Source organism: Chrysemys picta, chromosome 11, assembly GCF_011386835.1.
Source record: "Chrysemys picta bellii isolate R12L10 chromosome 11, ASM1138683v2, whole genome shotgun sequence".
Taxonomy (NCBI): Eukaryota; Metazoa; Chordata; order Testudines; family Emydidae; genus Chrysemys; species Chrysemys picta.
Genome location: NC_088801.1, coordinates 74525628 through 74546101, shown reverse-complemented (window position 1 = coordinate 74546101; position 20474 = coordinate 74525628). Strand labels below are relative to the sequence as shown.

At 45.2% G+C, this 20474-nt stretch overlaps 1 protein-coding gene across 1 annotated transcript in view; it reads left to right on the top strand.

Moving 5' to 3' along the window:
- COL6A3 (collagen type VI alpha 3 chain) overlaps positions 1 to 19587 on the top strand; it is a 110829-nt gene extending 91242 nt beyond the window's left edge. The window contains 4 exon segments of the mRNA XM_008175628.4: positions 4030 to 4209; positions 4328 to 4384; positions 17241 to 17411; positions 18755 to 19587. Of these exon segments, the coding sequence (XP_008173850.2) occupies positions 4030 to 4209; positions 4328 to 4384; positions 17241 to 17411; positions 18755 to 18795 (449 nt within the window). The 3' untranslated portion in view covers positions 18796 to 19587.
- Positions 19588 to 20474: the final 887 nt, after the last annotated feature.

Below are 20474 nucleotides of genomic sequence, written 5' to 3'. Positions count from 1 at the left end.
CTTTGGATCAGTCCCCATATAAGTAAGCCTGGCACAATCCGGCTCTTAGGCCGATCCCAGGCATAACCCCATTAGCTGTTCTGTACTGTTCTCCTGACACCCTCCCTTTCTGACCTGAAGGTGTAATTGGTGCAGGATGCTCTATGACACACTGCACCATTGTACTGGAGGGTCAGACTGGAGAAGGAATGAACCATTAGACGTTTGGTTCACTTGGCTCCTGGGTGTAACACAGAGCTCTACCCAAGATTCTGTGGCCTACTGGGGAGCAAAAGTGAAAGATTTCCCAGGAATCCTATGAAGAATGGTCATGTGACCTTTTGAGTTGGTTTAGTAAGCTTCCCTCACATTGTAAGTCCTACCACCTGCCCACCTTCCTCTTCATTTCTTCCACCATGGCATCAGTGGTTTATTGTACTAAACCATTAATGAGCAAGTAAGCAGATCCTATTCAGTGATTAACAATGTGTTTATTATTAACATTTGTTATTAACATGTAACCATTGTAATAATTAATACCTATAATGGCTCCTCCACTTTGTTTAAAATGACCATAAAGATATTATATTAAGGCTACCCGCCCCCCCCCACCCAAAAAAAGAGAACGTTAAACACCTGATTGCACCTAGTGTGATCAGTTACACCTCAGCTAGCACTGATCTCAGCCCCCTGGCTGCAACACCTGATTCACAAATGAGGGAGCTCTGGACCCTCAACTCATGGAAAGCAGCATAATTTCATTGCAGTCATTGGGGCGGCGCTGTTTTCCATCGGCTGAGGACCTGGTTCCCAGTCTGAACTGTAATCCTGAGGTTTGTAACTTTTGTCTTGTTAAGACCTTATTGCTACCTTAACACCATTTTCTTTGAAAATAGGTTCTGTGAATTTGAGTTAAAAATGCAGACCCGGAGGGTGAGATTTTCAGAGCTGGCTAGGGGGTTTGGGTGCCAGATTCTCATTAATTTCTAATGGGAATTAGGAAGTTCTTGGGCCAAACCACACAACCCCACTGAGGTCAATGGGGTTTGCCTGGATGTACATGAGGGTGAAATATGGCTCCTGGTCTTTAAACCAGATTGAGTTTATTCAAGTGATTTTTTTACACACACTGTTTTACACACACTTCCCCGGGTGCTGTGAAGGACTAGGATTCCTCGGAACATCTGAAAAATCTTTGCTAGCTTTCCTACAGTTAACACTGGCATGGGGGAGGGACAATCTTATTATGGGTGCAGTATGTATAACTGCCGTTGCATTTCAATAACACTGCTCAACCGCAGCACTTTGAACTTGCTGGCTCCAGAATAGAAATATTTCATTTCTTTGTTTGGACGACCTGCCATTGCTGAGATTGGCTGTAATACACTGAATGATTCCTTCAAAGTACATTCCTCTCTTCATTTGCTGTCTTCCACCATGTCCATTGTCTGTGTGTGAACCATCTCCATTTTCTTTCCCCACCCCCTCCATGGTCCTTCACCTGGAACGACACAGCTGGCTTGGTCTGCACAGCTACTCTGAGAGCACCGGCCCTTGTCTAGACGTTTAACCCTTTGTTTGTCACGCCTTCCGAAACAGCAACACAAGATTTCTGGTGCACTATACATCTATGTGTCCATGTGTGACTTCATAGGACGTACAATGTACCGCGGGAATGCTTAAGGGTTGATATACGGAACAAAACGGAATCAAAATACATAAATTATACACAATACAATAGCTAATCATGTGTGCCTATGGAATTGATACAGGCTCTCAGAGGACTAGGAAATTTGTTGCTTAGAGTGTTGTGGTACCAGGGGAGCCCAGGTTTCCAGTAGCTAGTGATCTGGAGGAAACATGCCGTTTGATAAAGAGTTCAGTAGTTCATAAAGTGGCATAAGCTTATCTGGATTCCATCCAGGCACTTAAGACATTAACCAGAATAGCATACTGGAAATAATGGGTTATGCAATCTTAACCTGCATACAAGCTTGTGTGTCAGTTATTTGGCATGGAAAAGAGGCACGTGTTCAAAGTAAGGGCCAAACCCTGCAGTCAAACTCCTATTAAAGGGAATGGGATTTTTGCCTGAGCAAGAACTGCAGACTCTAAGTAAAATACTTGAATCTTCACTTATTTACGTCAGACCTTATGAAATCAACGAGTTTTTAAAAAAATGTACTTTAAACCCAAAACTCATGCCAAAGCAAATAGGTTTTTGAATACACACTTCAGAGCGCAGTACCCTTCAAGCCCAAGCCTGCTCCCATTAAAAACCACAGCAGACTTCCCACTGATGTAAACTGGAGCAGGACTGGGCCACAGCAAGCAAACAATCCCTATCTAGAGATCTCAGAGAAAATCCAAGAAAATCCAACCACCATTCGCTCACAGGAACACCACCGATTCGGAACACTTGAAAATGACAGCTTACTCCCGGAACTCTCCGTTTAAGGAGACAGGGTTTTAAGTTAATTTTCCCTTTGAAATTCCAGCCTACACGGTTATCTGAGGAGCTTAAGGGAATTAGTCTCACTGACCTTCCAGGGAAGCTGGCTTCTTTAGCCTCCCTGACTTGGTATCTCAGTGGCTTCATAGGGTTTTAGCCACTGGAGTACTGAGGAATTTCTTGCTATAGTACTTGAGCCCCCACTGTATTTCATGCTTTCTGCCAAGATAGAAAACCGCAGCAATCTCTAAACTGACACCACTACCACATGATTCCTGCCATAGAAAAATGTCCAACTCCGACTAACGGCCCAGTTATTCCTCAGAGTGCGTGCAATGGGGCTGTATTGTCCAAGCAGAGATGGGTGGGAAACACCGTGACTGCATATGGCATAATGCCACAGGGACTGGGGGCTTCCCAAAGTGATACTTGCTAGGCCTGTTGAAAAGGTGCAGGGTGTGTTTCCTGCTGCCACTGGCTGGAGGTGGTGGTGATCAGCCTTCATTCCCATCCTGGTCCCTTTGGGCTGTCCAGCATTGCCATCAGTGCTAGAAATGTCCCCCTCCTCCACACACTGTCCCCAGAGAGCATTAACAGCTGCATTGTGGCTCTCTTCTGCATTGGTGCACACAGGGAATCCTTGTGCCCTCAGACATGGGCATCTCTGAGCCAGCTCATGCCACCCTTGCCCACAGAGGAGCAACCTTACTCAGTGAAGGATTCCATTAAAAACAGTAGGGCTGCTCCTGGAGTACAGAATTACCCAGCCTACATAAAGCGGCACAGCCTGGCCCAAGACTTGCCCCTCAGAAACGGATGAGCTGACATGGACTACCCCTGTGCTGCGTTTTTCTGCTGAGATCTGCTTGGTAGCAAACTGGAGAGGATCATGAAATCTTACATCTACTGCAAAACGACATCCCAGTCTGACGTTTCGCTCAATTCTGCGCAATCCCCGTGACCCCCCCCCCCCCCGCCGTATCCCTGGTTTCTGGGGGTTTTGCTTAGAGAGGGCCAGACTGTGAACCCCTGATGAGCTGTTATTTGCACAGGTAGTTCCCATTAACCACACCTGTGAATAACTGCTCACCATTGGAGCATGGAGCTCACAGTCCGGCCCGGAGAAATCGGGTTTTGACAAATATTGAAATTAGGCCAAAAAATGGTTTTGTTTTATCACGAAACCCTGGCAAACAGTGATGTCCCTGATTTCACTTGGGCAGTGAAATGTTTTACACGGTTCTGGCACTTCCACCATGCTCTGGTCTGCCCCTAAGCTACTACATTGCATTGATTTGGCGCTTATGTCCCGGGCTAGGTAGAGGCACGTACAAGCATAGCACATTTCCTGCAAACCTATGCAAAGAAAAAATAATAATCTGAGGCGCATGCACCAGCTGCTTGGCATGTTTGGTCTGGTGGGGTTCGTGCAAGAGGATGTGCAGATATGACCTGGCACAAGCAGAGTTCAGGCCAGGCCCAGTTCTACTAATGATTTTTTTAAATGCTTTATTTTCTTTTTTTTTTGGTGCTTTCTTTGCCTTTTCAGCTTTTAACCCTTTCAGAGTCATTTAACGTTTGCACATTTTGAAATTCAGATTTGACAGATCCTTGCTTGCTGGATTTTGACATGGGCACACAGTGCAAGGAGTATCAGGTTATGTGGTTCTTTGACTACAAAAACAAGATCTGCACCCAGATTTGGTATGGTGGGTGCGGCGGTAATGCCAATAGATTTGAGACAGAAGCTGATTGCATTAGCAGATGCTTGAAGCCATGTAAGTACCACACGGGGTTAACCATTTTTGCACTTTTATAATATTGTCAAATAAAATTTTAGACTGGGAAGAAATTTTGGTTTAGAAACAAAACCCCACGCACTTTTTCCCCCTACAGCGGCTGAGAAAGTCATGCAGCAACCGCAACCGCCCCTTGAGAAAAGATTATTGCCAGGTAAAAGCACAAATGCAGCAGATCCTGCATTTAATCTCACTGCTCTGGCCACTTCTGTTGCAAGCTTTGCCACTGTGGGACTTGGGCAAACGTAACCAGAAAGTATGTTTTTTTTCCACTTGTCCACTTGACCAACTGAGAGGATCTCATCACGTGCTTTGCATGGACACGCTGTCGGCATGCCTCATGTTGCATCCAGAAACGCAGTGTTGACACGAGTTAATTACAAACTGTAGTTACAGCAAAACTGGGTAGTTTATTTCGTGATAAGTATATAGTCACCGAATTGGAGAGGATTGCAATCACCAGGAAACTCGTGTTAGCACTGTTGTGTTGTCCCCTGGTAACTGTGTCCCTAACTAATGTCATCGCTCTGTTGTATGTGTTTGCTTTTATGCAAATAGTTACTCCTGGGGGAATTCTGTGCCAAAAAATCCAAAATTCTGCATATTTTATTTGTCAAAAGAATGGCATATAATCACACCAGTTTCACTTATTTTGGTAATTTATTTAAACTACCATACAGAAAAAAAATCACGATAACTGTTCAGGATTTCCTAAACACATGAAAGTTAAGTTACAAACACCCTGCCATCCCGTTATAATCCTGGATTTTCATTTAAATTACAGGTTTCAGAGTAGCAGCCGTGTGAGTCTGTATCCGCCAAAAGAACAGGAGTACTTGTGGCACCTTAGAGACTAACAAATTTATTATTATTATTTAAATTACGTTACTTGCATTCTGGTGTTTGGTGTTCTGTAAAGTAGAATGTCACTTTATATGGCCCAGACTTTCACACATGAAAGTTATACAGTTTTGCTAATCATTGGCCTGTATTTTTTAAAAAATGGATAAGTAAAATAGATCCGGAGCTGTAATCTAACCCCATTGTGCCTCTCTGGCAGAGGAAAAAAAGGGAGAAAGCCCATAGACCTTCCTAGTTGAGGAGTCCGTTACTGTCATTTATAATAAGCTTCCTTTACATCACTCTGGCAAGGTAAAGGAGCCTTAATTGACTAAGAATGGGAACAATTCACTAACAATGGGCACATTAGCAGCCTGCCTGCTTAGTTGTTACATTTCTGCTCTGCCTCAGGGACAGAGCCTGCTTCACACAGCCCTAGGCCTCCAAGCCTGGGATGCAGCAACAGCATCTCCCCTCAGGGTGATCTGCTCTCTCTGCTGTCGGCTCCTCCCAACAGACTTGCCCGGGCTGCCAGGGAGGGGGCCATTTTTCTGCGGGGGAGCCAAGAAATCTGCGGAAGGTATGAATTCTGTGCCCCCCAGGGGCGCAGAATTCTCCCAGGAGTAAAGTAGTGCGGATCTGTACGCTTTTCTTTAACTGAAATACTTATTTGAAAAACATTCCTCATTGCTTGGGTCTTGAGTCCAGATGTTCCCCTTATGTGGAAAAACCCACAAGAAATGGGGGGGGAGGGAACCCACACTAGAAAACTGCAATGTTCTCCTTAAGGAATTTCCTCTGCTCTAATGTGGGGGTTTGCAGCTTTGTAGACTGGACAGAGGGTGTAGTCCACAATTGCATGGGATCTTGAAGATCAATGCACAACCGACTTCCTCCTCCATAGCGATGGTCACAGGACAAAAACCTGAATAGAAGTCCTGCCAGCATTGATGGAGCCCTGTCTCCAGCCCACTCTCTGAGAGGGGAGACAAACCCAGGAAGGAAGCGAATGCCAGGGAACCACAACAAAGTAGGGCTCAAAGGGACCTTGAGAGGTTATCTAATCCAATTGCTAGAGGCGACATGCAGTGTAGCCAATAGAGCCATCTGGGAAATGGGATTTTTCTTCAAGTGATGGTCCCTGTGTGTGAAATATACATAGGGACCACACATCTCGAAGAACCTCCAGTTACAGATAAGTAACCTCCTCTTTCATGTTGAGTTTTTGAAAAAAAAATCATCCCCAATCAGGACGAATTTTGTAGGGGAAAATTTCAATTCTGCAGATCAGGGATTTTGGAGCAAAGAGATGAAGAACAGCTGTAAAATTGGGATATACATGAGATTCCAAACCCAGCCAAACTTTAGGATTCTTTGGCGGCAGAACTCTGCTTCAGGACCATCTCCGTATGTTTTAAGTACGAAATGACCTTTAAGTTTACTATGGAATAAACAAATCTAAACAGTAGCAGCCCAAGCCTAGCATTCCAGTCATACATATCTGTGTGAGACAGGATCAAATAAAGCCATGACTCACAGTGGCCACCTCCTCTCTTTCAGTTATGTGCTATATGGCCACAACTTAAAGCCCATTTCAGTTAATTAGGAGGTCTGAACAAAATTCAGAACACAATACTGTGATTAGACCCAGCTTGCCTGGGTAATGTTTTGTCTACTGCAAGCTTTAGACACAAATCTTCTTAGCGTATGCGCAACATGTCTCAGCTGGCACGGATTCATCACCGAATTTGGTCAGCTGGTTGGATCATTAGCTTGCCTGGCCCGGAGTGCGACATGAATGCTGATCTGTGCCCCGCCCCAGACACCAGTTAGATGCACTGAAACTTGTTAGAGTCCCGGTGCCTAAACAAATAACAAGAATTCGGTCAATTGGCTGAATGATTTGCTCATTAATAGCACAGTTTTCCCACTCTTGAAGTTCACACGGTGGACACACGAGAAATCATAGTGAGTCAAAAGAAGCACTCCTTATTCAAGCAGAACTCCCGTTGACCACAGTGGGAATTGAGATTGCTCAGTGTCACAGACGAGTGCTTAGTGTGCTGCACAACTGAGGCCGTAATCACCCTGACATAAGAAAAATTGGAAGTTTAGCCAGAGAGGGAGACCCTGAAGGTAATGTGGTGTGTGAGGCTGGCGAATGGAGTTTGAAAAGGGGTCAAAATAGCGCTGACGTTACTTACATAACACCTTTTATCCAGAAATATCGATGTACTTTACTAAGGCGAGTGGTAGCCTTATTTTAGCAAGAGGGTAAATTACTTGCCCAAGATTACATCAAGTCAGATTAAATTAAAGTCCTCTGGGTCTCAGTCCCCTGGACTAACAGCCAGTTGGCACAGCCTCCCTGTGAAACAACTGTCTCAAAATACCCACCGAAGAAATTATCTACGGTTAGGAAAATGGAGAAAGAATGCAGAATGAATGGCAAGAACTGCTATGAAACAGACAAAAGAAAGAAAGGCTAACGAGATCATAGGAGGCACATGGAGACTTGTGTAAATAAGAAGCTAATTAGCCACAGAAAGTAGCAAACAACAAAGGAAAAATAACCTGGAAAATGCAAAACTATCACGCACAGGACAAAAGCTGAAACAGGGGGAAGGAAAGGAAATGAATTGCGTAAGCAACATAGATGAAGCCCAAATAATGGCACAAAAACAAGATCTCCACATCCTCTGCTGAAGCACCAAGGCCTTAACGTCAATCATGTGCGTTAGTGCTTTTCTGAACAGGGAAGCTTTGCTGAATCAAGGCCCCAAATAGAGTAAAAGCTTTGTTATCCGGCATGTTGAGGGAGTTGGGGGTGCTGGTGAGTAAAAAATTCTGGTTAACTAAGAGGGAGGGAGTTTGGGTATGATGGGGGCTCAGGACTGGAGGTTGGGACGCGGCAGGGGGTGCCTGATCCAGGCGCCCTCCCGCAGCTCCCATTGGCCGTGGGGTGGGGTGGGGGCAGCGCACAGAGCTGTCTACCCGCACCTCCATCTAGGAGCAGCTGGGATGTGTTGCCACTTGCAGGGAACTGCCTGAGGTAAGCACTGCCCAGATCCAGCACCCTGCACCACCCCCCCCCGCACCCAAACTCCGAGGGCCCGTGTCCTGCACCCCCTCCCACACTCCAAACTCCTCATGGCCATTCCTCCGCTTAGAAGCAGCAGGGACATGTCACCACTTTTGGGGAGCCACACAGAGCCAGGTAGGGAGCCTGCCGGCCCCACACCAACCGGACTATAAACCGGACATTCTATGAAGATCAGAATTGCTGGTTTATAGATCTTTCCGGTTGGTAAAGTGCCGGATAACACAGCTTTTACTCTGAGCTTAATTCTTCAGTGTTCCCTAAAAGTCAATGGGAGTTTGGCTCGACCTAGAGTCTCTCAAGAACTGCAGGTTATAATCCACTGGCTGAAGGTGGAGCCTTGAAAATGCCTGAAAGAAATTAAAAGATTTAACTAGTACTCAAAAAAGAGCAAAAGGAAGACAGGGTCAGCACCTCTGCAAATTACTGCACAATCCAGAACCTGACACGTGACCAGATAATATCACTTATTAGCAACAAAAATGCTGTGTATTGTGGAAAGCTAATCAGAGAAGGAGGTTTAAAAACGCTCTTAGAGGTCTATGAAAAGGACTGGACTGATAAGAAAGTATCACGTTAGAGCAGAGGTGCCATTGTGTAACAGTCAAAGTCAATTTAGCCTAATAGGAAAACTGGAAAGACACTGTTTTGCTATCTGCTATAGCCAAATCTTCGGGCAGCTCATTCTGAGTCAGAATTAAAGCTGAGAGTAACGTAAAACATTCATGGTGAATAATTTATCCTTCTGGGCTAGCTATGAGCAGGATTTCCTTGCATGTATTTGCTGATGAACAGATCACTGCAAATGTTCAATATTCACTCTCCAAGATATGTCAGGTAGTTCATTGGTTGGATAAGTCACATGGTTCCCACTAGCCACCACTCTCCAGCCACCCAGCTGTGAAGCCAGTGCAGAAAGAAGGGTGGCAATGCCACCCCCTGCCCACAAGAGCCAGATTTCACGGGGAAACCAGATTTCATGGTCCATGATGCATTTTTCATGGTCGTGAATTTGGTAGGGCCCTAATTATGGTAAATCATTGAAATAAGCAAACACCTAAATGGCTCCCTGAATTCTCTGGATTAGGAGACAGCGCTATAAACATCCATTACACTAGAGCCCTGCGCAGATACAAATTTATGCCTGTGGATGCAGATATCCGCAGATAGAAACCAGTATCTGCAGAACTGCAGGGCTATCCCGGGAACCACAGTGGCGAAAGGAGCAGAACGTGAGGCGGGCATCAGGACCACCGGCAGCTGTCCCTGGGTGCGCTCTTGTGTTCAAGCAGCGCACACCCCCCAGACAGGAGATGCAGACAGCTGCATGGAAGGGCTGGGGGTGGTACAGACCTGCCGGAGCACAGTGCTGTGGCCGGTACCGGTACAGCCACGCCGGAAGAGCTGCTGGTGCGGGGTGCTGGCTCCTGGGAGCGGCAGCCCCACGTTCTGCTTCTTTCACTGCTGCGGTTCCTTGAGAGCCCTGCGGTTCCGTGGATACCAATTTCTATCCGTGGGTATAAAGTTGTATCCGCGCAGGGCTCTACATTAAACACTCCCATAAATACTAAGGGCCCACTGGCTGCAAAGATGTATGATGAAGCACATGCAAGGAGAGCTACATCTTCCAACTTCTAGGCTTGCATCTGAGTCTGGGCTGAAGCAGTCATGTTGCACTGAATGTAATGATTGCCCCCAAATGGCCTTTCTGAGAGAGCCATAAAGTAACGTGGAATTGATGAACAACCATCAACTACCCAAGATGCAAAGATAGAGGCTAACCATGAAGACTAACACACAGTATATCCCTCCAACTGACACAGAAATGAAAACTCCCTCACTAGGAAGGTAGAAACAAAGAAGAGAGTCAAACTGGTCAGGAACTAATTTAACAAGCAGAGATGAAAGAAGCAGACGGGATGGTTGCTTTGGATCTGGGCTTGCTAATAAGGCTCTGTAGCACATAAAGGAGAGGTAAGAAGGTGAGCACGAAAACATTACCTACATGATGCTTTCAAAGAGCAGGTAGCTCCAGAGAGCTTTAACGAAAGGGAGTAGAAGAAGAAACCTCTTCTCTGAACACTGAGGTTGTGTCTGTGTACAAAGTGCAACATCAAAAAGAACAAGTGGGCCCCATTAACAATATACAAAAGGACTCATTTCTATCACCTGTACCCATGAAGGCTCTGATCCTCCAGGGTGATGTGTGTCCACATGGCATCTGATTGTCAAAGGAACTTTGGTTTCAATCAGGCCCTTCCTTCTTTCCAACACTCTTAAGATTCTCCTGTATTTTTTGGTCCATGTAATAACCGCAAGCTGTTGTTATTCTACATTATCAACATACACAGTTTCATAAATCTTCAGCTACGGTACAGCAGAAACAATCCTGAAGTTGAATTTGAAATTTGATGTGTACAAAGTAAAACAGTAGTTCACTTTTACTGGGTATCAACTGATCTAGAATATCCTCTAACTCCTTGTGAGTGTTAAAAAGGAGGAGAGGGTGCAATCTAACTATGTAGACTCTGTACTGCGGAGGACTAACTACTACTCCCTATACATACCAGGATCAGACAGCTTTGCTTACGAGCTGGATTCCATAACGGAGCACCAGAACTTGGAGTAGATTGATTTTTAGATGTGTAAGTGCTGGCGTTTATATTTGACCATGGCTGATTGGAATGTAAAAAGCAGTGAGCTGGAGTGTTGTTTTTTAAGACAACACCCTCCTATCCCAAAGGCCTGGAAAAACTTTTGGCTGCAGAAGTCCATCAACCAAGCTGAATTGAAAGATCTCTATTGATTGCAGACTTGTAGGGGACAATGGATAGAAATGGCCAGGGCTACAAAAGTGCTTTTAAAACTTTCTCCTATCTCAGAATTGCAGTTCCTAGTGTCAATGGATTATACATCACAATAAACTGTTAGTCATAGAGAACTGTTAAACAGAGCAGCCAACAAATTTCCAGTGTGATTCCAGTAGGGAGGATGGACAGTTTGAGGTTGAACTGATTGACACATTGGAATTTCTTTTAGCAAAGATATACTCAGATATATGTGATCATAAAACAGAGAGACTCTTAATATAGCTTAAAGCATCATAGTGGGGAACCCCCCACCCAGTTCAAATGAAGAGCAGATTTGATTTTATATATCAGGGATAGGCAACCTATGGCACACGTGCCGAAGGCGGCACGCGAGCTGATTTTCAGTGGCACTCACACTGCCCAGGTCCTGGCCACCGGTCCGGGGGGCTCTGCATTTTAATTTAATTTTAAATGAAACTTCTTAAACATTTAAAAAAACCTTATTTACTTTACATATATATAGTTTAATTATTTATTATATTACAATAGTTTAGTTATATATTATAGACTTATAGAAAGAGACCTTCTAAAAATGTTCAAATATATTACTGGCACACGAAACCTTAAATTAGAGTGAATAAATGAAGACTCGGCACACCACTTCTGAAAGGTTGCCGACCCCTGTTATATATGCCAGATTCTGAGCCAGAAGTATAATTGTGTGAAGTACACAACTGCATACATAGGGGGGTGCGTGTGTGATGACAATGTGATAAATTGCATGGGTTTCTGATAAAGATACTTACATGTATCACACACTTGTGACTGCATCTCCAGGCCCTTAATCGATCTCCTGGGATTTATTCTAACATTCCAAACACCTGAGTAGCTTCCAGGACCTACCATTATTATTTATTTTGATCAACTTGCCACTGGAATCTTTTCTCTGGAGTTCTTAGCCAGACCTGTTTTCTAATCAGAGTTTCAGTAGCATAGTTCAAGGTCATGCCACAAAATAGAGCTTAGGGAGTATTAAGTCTTGTTCTTTAGGATCTGCCTGAGTTTAAGAAACTAGCTTGCAAATGTACTTTCATTCCTCCAGTCTGCCAGGTTGGGACCCTGGTGCTGTCAAAGGCCCCAATCCTGGAAACAAACAAACAAACCGACCCCCCCAAAACAACAACAACAAAATAGGCAGGGAGGCGCTCTCATTATTTAAAAATAACTGGAAGGGAAACTATACTTAGCCCCTAACAGATTTCTCTCGTTTTTAATGAGAAAAAGTCCTTTATCCTCAATGTTGATGTAAAATTGCTTTATAGGAAACTGGGGTCTGATCCCACAACCATTTATTCCCATGATTAGTCCTTACTTGGCCAGGTAGGCCCGTTAAGTTCAGTGGGATGTTTTGTGGGAAGGAGAATTACTCTTCGGGCCTTCCGTGCTTTGTTAACATTAACTAAAATTTGTAATCAGGGTGAGGACTGCTGAAAACATTGTAGCTGTAATGCATGTAGGCCGAGATTTCTGAAAGTGACTAGTCAATTGAATAACTTAAGTTTTCGATGTCCAACTTGCCACACCTTCCAAAGGGCCTGATTTTAAGGGGTCTCAAGTTGGGAGCCCCAATGCTGAGTTACCTCAAATCCCTAGTCACTTTTGAAAATCCTGTTTATATATTGAACTGTACTTTACAGAAGCCTAGGCTAAATTTCATTCTGGAAAGGAAGGCAAAGGTTTTTAAATTAAAAAAAAAAAGTACTCTTGATCTGATGCAAAATTAAGCATGTAAAAAGTAGTTATTTCCACTTTCACATCCTGTGAACATCTTGCAAAACTGAATGCAAATATTGCCAGCCCTGAAAGGCATTTATTAGCTTTAGCCTGCTTTTCCCCCTTGCAGCTGTTTACGAACTACATAAACACATGATGAATTTGTTACCCATGTTCCCAAGCGACGGGGAAATATTGCAACAATTAGAACATCAACCTTCCTCTCCGCCCCAACTAATTGGTTTTATTTTCTTGTTTTTGTGTGTGCTGCGTGTGATTTTTAATCCCGTGGCAGGCTGGAAAAGGTCAGCCTGAAACAAAAGAGAACAAGCAACTGGAAATATTGAGGAAGATGCTTGGGTCCCACGGATCTGTGCTTGGCACAGCACCAAAGAGGGGTGTCAAAGATGGTTGTTTGCCAATTTTAAACTTCACCCCTTAATCCAGAGGCCAACTAGACCCTCAGCTTAGGGCAGTTTCAGGACTGCTCTAACTTGCGTTCCTTGCTGATGGTTTCCAAGTGGCTGCTATGCCAGACCGAGATTGCCAGGGCATAGCACACAACTCCTGCCCCCAATTCACCTCCTTGCACCAGAGCCTGCAGAATGGGAGTGCCTCAAGCCAGCTTTGTGTCCCCCTTCTTTGTAGCACTGGTGCAACACAAAGAGCCTGAGCAGAGGACCAGGATCTCCCCCACTGCTGACAAATAACCAGAAGAGAAACTATTCTTTAATAAATAGAAAAATAAATGACCAAGGACCAGATTTTTAAAAGTATTTAGGTGCCTAACTCCGAGTGATTTCAATGGGAGTTGTCATATAAATCCACTTATATGACGACCATCGACTCTGATACTGTAAAATTCAGGTTCCCATAGAGTTCTGTCCCTATTGATAGAGTGTAGCTGCTATGGGACCTTATTTTTATCTGTACCTAATCAATCAGCCATTGCACTTACTACTCCAGGGGTGTATTTAGATGCATTAGTCTTCGTTTTGCACTTGGATCAGAGCAGGAATTCCAGGGCCAAGTCTTCTCACTAGATTCTGCCTGCCTCACCATTGCCATTTAAGGCATGTATTTTTTCTTGCCTGTGGTGGATACTGAACTGCTCAGAAATAGGCAGTGTTTTTTACATGGCAGGCTATTGAAAAGAAATAGTGTTATACTAAACAGATGCATTGTCTTTCTATGAGAGGCTGTGGTTTTATAACCCGGATTCCATGCATGGGCCGTCTTGGTGGTGAATCTATCTGGCTAATATATCATTTCTTGTGAGGGCAGGGAGCGCTGTCTGGTATGTGCTTCTATGCTGTAACCTCAGCTCAGGCTACATCTACACTACAGGGGGGAGTCGATTTAAGATACGCAAATTCAGCTACGTGAATAGCGTAGCTGAATTCGACGTATCGCAGCCGACTTACCCCGCTGTGAGGACGGCGGCAAAATCGACCTCTGCGGCTTCCCGTCGACGGCGCTTACTCCCACCTCCGCTGGTGGAGTAAGAGCGTCGATTCGGGGATCGATCCCCGGGAGGTCGATTTCTACCCGCCGATTCAGGCGGGTAGTGTAGACCCAGCCTAAGAGACTTGTATCTGTATACCAACAAAAACTGGACTTTTATACTCCAGGTAGGGCAGCACACATTGTAGCCAACAATGACTCGGATGCTGGTCCTAAGTAGATTTTGTAGAGGACCCCAGTGAAGGCATCAGGGCAGCTCACTGAGCTAAAGCTGCAGACCCTTTCTGCTTCCCCCGCCAGCCCCCCTGGGGTCCCTTTGCCTATTGTACATCCTCTGCACCAGGAGAGTGTATCGAGTCCACACTCTTTGACACCTGGCTCGGAGTCATTAAGGATCGTGCTGTGACCAGAACGTAAATGGAAAGGCTTCTAACATCCCATCAGGTCCCATGGAGAACCGTGTGAATAAGTGATTTTTTGGTTCAGTTGCAGAACTGAGAGCAACCCAGAATAAACCTTTTTCGATTTATGGGGTGAAACAAAAAAAGTTGAAGCAAAAGTGTTTTGGGTCAAATGAACTATTTTGTTAGTTTTCAAAGGTTTGGGGGTTTTTAAACTTTTTTTTTAAATGGTGTGAAATTCCAAAATGAAAACTCCACATGTTTTGGGTTCGGAAATGCCCAAACAAATCATTTTGACATTTCCAATTTTTTTCTTTGCTTGACCAAAACAATTTGCTACACTCTACCTGAGCCTGCAAATTATTGTGGTCAACCCAAATCTGCTTCCTTCAGCAAAAAAAAAAATTATTTGCACAAAAAATTTTGCCCTGCAATTGTCCTATGGAGCAGCCCCCTGCGCTGGGGTAAATGATGGGGCTGATTTACATGGGCTGCACCTATTAACACCACCTGGAGATCAGAGGACCCAACTGTGGCTTAAGGGGCAAATATGGAGGGAGGGATAGCTCAGTGGTTTGAGCATGGGCCTGCTAAACCCAGGGTTGAGAGTTCAATCCTTGAGGGGGCCATTTAGGGAATCTGGGGTAAAAATCTGTCTGGGGATTGGTCCTGCTTTGAGCAGGGGGTTGGACTAGATGACCTCCTGAGGTCCCTTCCAAACCCTGATATTCTAGGGGTACATCTACACTACAGGGGGGAGTCGATTTAAGATACGCAAATTCAGCTACGTGAATAGCGTAGCTGAATTCGACGTATCGCAGCCGACTTACCCCGTTGTGAGGACGGCGGCAAAATCGACTTCTGCGGCTTTCTGTCGGTGGCGCTTACTACCACCTCCGCTGGTGGAGTAAGAGCGCCGATTTGGGGATCGATTGTCGCGTCCCGACGGGATGCGATAAATCGATCCCCGAGAGGTCGATTTCTACCCGCCGATTCAGGCGGGTAGTATAGACCTAGCCTAAGATTCTATGATTCAAGGTGATACGGCACATGATGGGGGCTGACTGTAACCAGGAGGTGTCATCTTTAATCACAGCGCCACCTGACATTGGGAAGGCTTCCGGGTAGTGAATGCATGGTGGAGTTCTGACCTTTGGCGGGGCTATGCTGGACATCAGTGAGGCAGGGGGCTAGATGCCAATCTCCAATGGTTTACAAGATACGCCCTTGTTATTGTGAGAAAGGGACATAGCTATGTGGAGCTATTTAAGGTGACGTAAGTGTTTCCAGATCGGTATCTCTATCACACATACATCTATAATATAGATACTGTAATAAAATCAGCGCCAAAAATATAGTCACCTAATTTTGAAATTTGCTATCCGTCATGTCACACCCTTGCCAAACCCAGACATAGCTAATGCTAATGAACAATCCTTTAAATTGCCCCCCGCCCCCTCCCCCCCACAATCACATCTGTCCCCTGCTGGTGGACTCATTTGCGACGTTCTCGGTGAGAGCCCACTCTGTGCAGCCAGAACCGCTTGGTGCCAGGAAAACTGGAAGGGAAAAATGTAAATGTAAACTTGTCAGTAGGAGAGAAAACACTGTCCTTTGGGAACAGACTAGAGAGGTCAGTGTGCAGAGGCAATGCAGCTTTTTTGCTTACAGCCATTGGAGAGGCTCCAGCACCACTCCACTGTTGCTCTGTCCCTCATCACTAGAGGGGAGTTTGTTCCCCATGTAGGACTGAGGAATGAGACGTTTTTCACTCCCGCACCTGAGCAGCTCTCGCTACCCAGACTAGCTGGTGCAGGACTGAATTCGACGTGGCCTGGATTTTAAAAAGGACTGGGAGTGGGTTTTTCGGTCGGCATTGTTTGTAGTCAATGTCTGGCTTCCCTCTTCTCTAGGCATAGTTAGGCATGTGAGAGTGGGGAGCAGACAGGCCATATAGCTGCAGGAGTTTCCAGTCCCCTCTGGCACCGCTGGGCTGCATACTCTGAAGCTAGTGTAGCCTATTCCCCATTCCACTGGCTGGCGCAGAAGGGAAAACGGACATAGCCCTGCCCTCTCCTCATCCTCTTCCGGCCCCCTGCATTCTTGAGGATACTTGGAAGAAGCAGGGACTATGTTCCCATCAAGATTCTGGCCAGCCCCTGAATAGTGCAACATGAGGGAAGGGGAAGTGCTCCCACACAGGGGCTGGCCATATCATGTGCTTCAGAGCTTCAAGCGATCACTTGCAGGGGCCAGGAAGGAATTTTGTCCTTTCTGGAAAACATTGCATAGTTGGCTAGGTAATTGTGGGTGGGTGATAGTAGTTCTGCCTTTATCTGAAGCAGCAGCTGCTACTGGCAGGACTCTGGAATGATGGACCAATAGTCTGAACTGGTAATTTGTTTGTTGTAATATGGAGATTGTCTCTTTAATCCTGCATGCCACATGTACCCAATGATCCATCTGTCTCAGTCTCCCAAGCATGCACTTTTTGAGAGGACACGTCTGACTTTGTGTCAGATGGGATCTGTAAAACCATGGAAGTGCAGGAGCCTGTCTGGAAACATGGTGGAGGTGTTTGCATTTATTGGTTGCTAAGTCTTTTTCTTTCTCTATTTGTAGTCACAGATATCTGTAGGTTGCAAAAAGAAGAAGGAACCTGCAGGGATTTCGTGCTCAAATGGTACTATGATTCAGAGACCAAGAGCTGTGCAAGATTCTGGTATGGTGGCTGTGGAGGAAATGAAAACAAATTTAACACACAGAAAGAATGTGAAAAAGTTTGCATTCCTGGTAAGTGGAGTCCCTTCTGCCATTGCACATCTCCATTTGGCTGCAATAGCTGAGAGATGCAGTGGAAGTGTTGGCAGTTAATCATCACTTAAGGTCATGGAGCCAGCTCATCAACTAGTGTAAATTGGTGTCACTCCATTGACCTCAATAGAGCTGTTCTGATTGACACCAGTTGTGGGTCTGGTCCATAATAGTTACGCCGTCAGGAAATTGTCACCTCCAATGGGATACCAAAGCACTGGCTTCTGATTACAGAATGCGCCAAAACCTGTATCACGTGGACATTCCAGAAATTGTAAAGGAGCTCAGATACCAATTCTGACAGTGACTACAATCCCTTTTTCCATCCCAGACCTGAGCTAAACCCCATTCAAGTCAATGGAAGTCTTACCATTGACTTCAGTGTGCTATGGATTAGGGCACAGGTGCACTGAATTATCCTTCTTGAAGCCTCTCTTCCAAGAAGGGTCTTGCTCCCGCCCACTGATTGCTGTGGGCCGAAATTTCGAGTGTAGCTTAGTGGAAGGATTTGCTGCATATGGGGAAGACACTAGACCCCAACCCATTAGGAATCATCCCAGTTGGGGTCTTGCTGTGATCACCTGCCTTCCTATAGATTAAACTTGTGTGTACAAGAGATCTGTGGTCATGGGAGGACAGCAGAGAGCTGGCAGGACAAAAAGCACCCTATATTGTGTGCTGGTTAGCTTAGCTCTTTAATTTAGGACATGAGAGTACACAGAAGAGGCGTCAATTGTACCCAGGACCTGGGATGACAGCTCATCTTTGATGTGTCCCACACTTCCACAGCCACGTGCACATCTCTGGGGCGTAGCCAGAATGATCAGGACATCTCCCGGTTACATTAGTCAGTCAACCCTTGTATAAATGGCCTCAGGAGAGGCCACTTGGGTGATGACCTTGAGGAACAGCATATTTAGGGCTGTGTTGTGCTCCTTGCACATGCCCCTAGTAAAGGCCAGCACGTCTAGTCTCTGCGCTGATCCAGGATCTGAATGTGCTTCAGGAACAATTTCCCCCAGGGTGTTGTCCTCTGCTCTGCTGGGAAATAACTCTGCAAGGTGCAGCGCACCACCCCCTGCATGACCAGGCCGCTCCACTAGCCAATGCACTGAGGGTAGGGTCAGGGCTCCATGGATGCCTACTCACTCCCAATCCATCTGCCTCCGAGGGCAACGTCTGTCCCTGCCTGCTCCTGAGCTGCCGTCGGCATAGCCTGTGAAAAAGGGATTTTCAGTGCTTAAATGTTGCCTTGTTTGGGGCTGTACGTGGTCTCCTGGCCACACAATAATGTTGTTTTTCTCTCTCCATTCAAATTTCAGCTCACATTAATCCTGGGGTTGTCACGACAATAGAAACCTAAAGACAGCAAAATATCAACACATACCTCTCAGAGAACCAGGAGTCAGCCAATGCCAACTTACCCCTTTAGAAGCTAAGGGTATAGACTACCTTGCACTGTACTATTTCATGCTTTAAATTCCAAGCAAACCTTGAAGAGAGTGTTTTGCTGCATGACCTATCAATATGGTGCTAAACTGTTTGTGGACTGAGTACTACATGTGTCCGGGTTATAGTGTATACCTTCAACATTATGTAATAGTTATCCACTGCAGATTATTTTGTTTGAACATGTCTACAAACTACCATTTCCTTCAGATTCTGGCATTATGCCTGTTTATGGCAATGTAAAGTCTAGAAAATAAGGGACAAAATAATTTCACTGCAACTGTTATGTACTTGCTTGTATCATTTTCATAACTGAGCATAACTTTAGATGGAAAGCCTATGCGTAAAGGAGTCATTAATTCTGATAAACAGGCAGTTCAGTTTTTCATTCTGGTTTTACTCTTGCTGGATTAGACTTCAAACGGATTCTTTTTTACGCATTTGTGACATATGTGATCAATCAAACCAGAAAAGGGGGAAAAAACGCAAGATTTCTGAATACAGATGCACTGCTGGGACCAACACCTCAGTTAAAGAATTTTTAAATCGTGGTGTAGAATGTTTTTGGCATTCCTCTAATGTTGTGTGTTTTATCTTTTTTGTTTGTTTGCAGGGCTGGGGATTTTTTTTTTTTAAATTGTGGTTTTTGTTTTTAGGAAGTCTATACAAAAGAACTTTTAAATAAAGTCTACTGGAGGTTTTGAAACTCTTGTGGTTTCGTGCCATCTTTTACAATCGTGGATGGTTTCTTAACTTCAGTGGAACTACTCCCGTGAGCAACGTTAGCACATAAAGTCAGAGTCAGAGTTTGAGGCCAGGAGGGACCAACAGATTATCCAGTCTGACCTCCTGTATAGCACAGGTCATTGCAGGATCAGAGCCTCAATCGTTGACCAAAATAAAGAAACAAGGAACTTAACGTGGATTTTAGAGACTGAACAATAAAAATACTTAGCTCTTCTGTAGCAATTCTCACCCATAAACCTCAAAGCACTTGACCAAGGAAGTTGGTATCATTATCCTCATTTTATAGATGGAGAAACTGAGGCATAGGGGACGAGTGACTTGCCCAAGCTCACCTAGTAGGTCAGTGACAGCACTGGGAATAGAACCCGGCTCTGCTGAGCTGCTCTCCAATGGCATAACTATTGGACCATGCTGCCTTGTAAAAGACCATAAAATACTGATTCATTGTGTGGTTCAGTAGCCAAGACCCTGGCCTGAGGTTTGAGGCGACACCCACTAAAGCCAATGACTACACTCTCATTGACTTCAATGGGTGAAGGATCACACCCATCGCAGGCAGGCTAGGAACAGTGACCTTGATTTCAGCGAGCAGCCTCCGGGTGTGTAAATGCAGCTTTGCACACACCTCTGCCCTTACTGTCACCCGCCTGTCAATGCCAGGATTGGTGCAGAGTTGCAACACCCCCTTCCCAATGGGTAACGGGAGTGTGCCTCCTGCACTATCCCTTTGGGAGCCGTCGGCTGCTCACCACTCCAGATCGGCCAGTTCCGTGGGGCAGTGTGCGCTGGTGCGCTGGGCCAGGGCCTGCCATCCCACCTTCTTTGGTGTGATTTGCATGTCTGGGT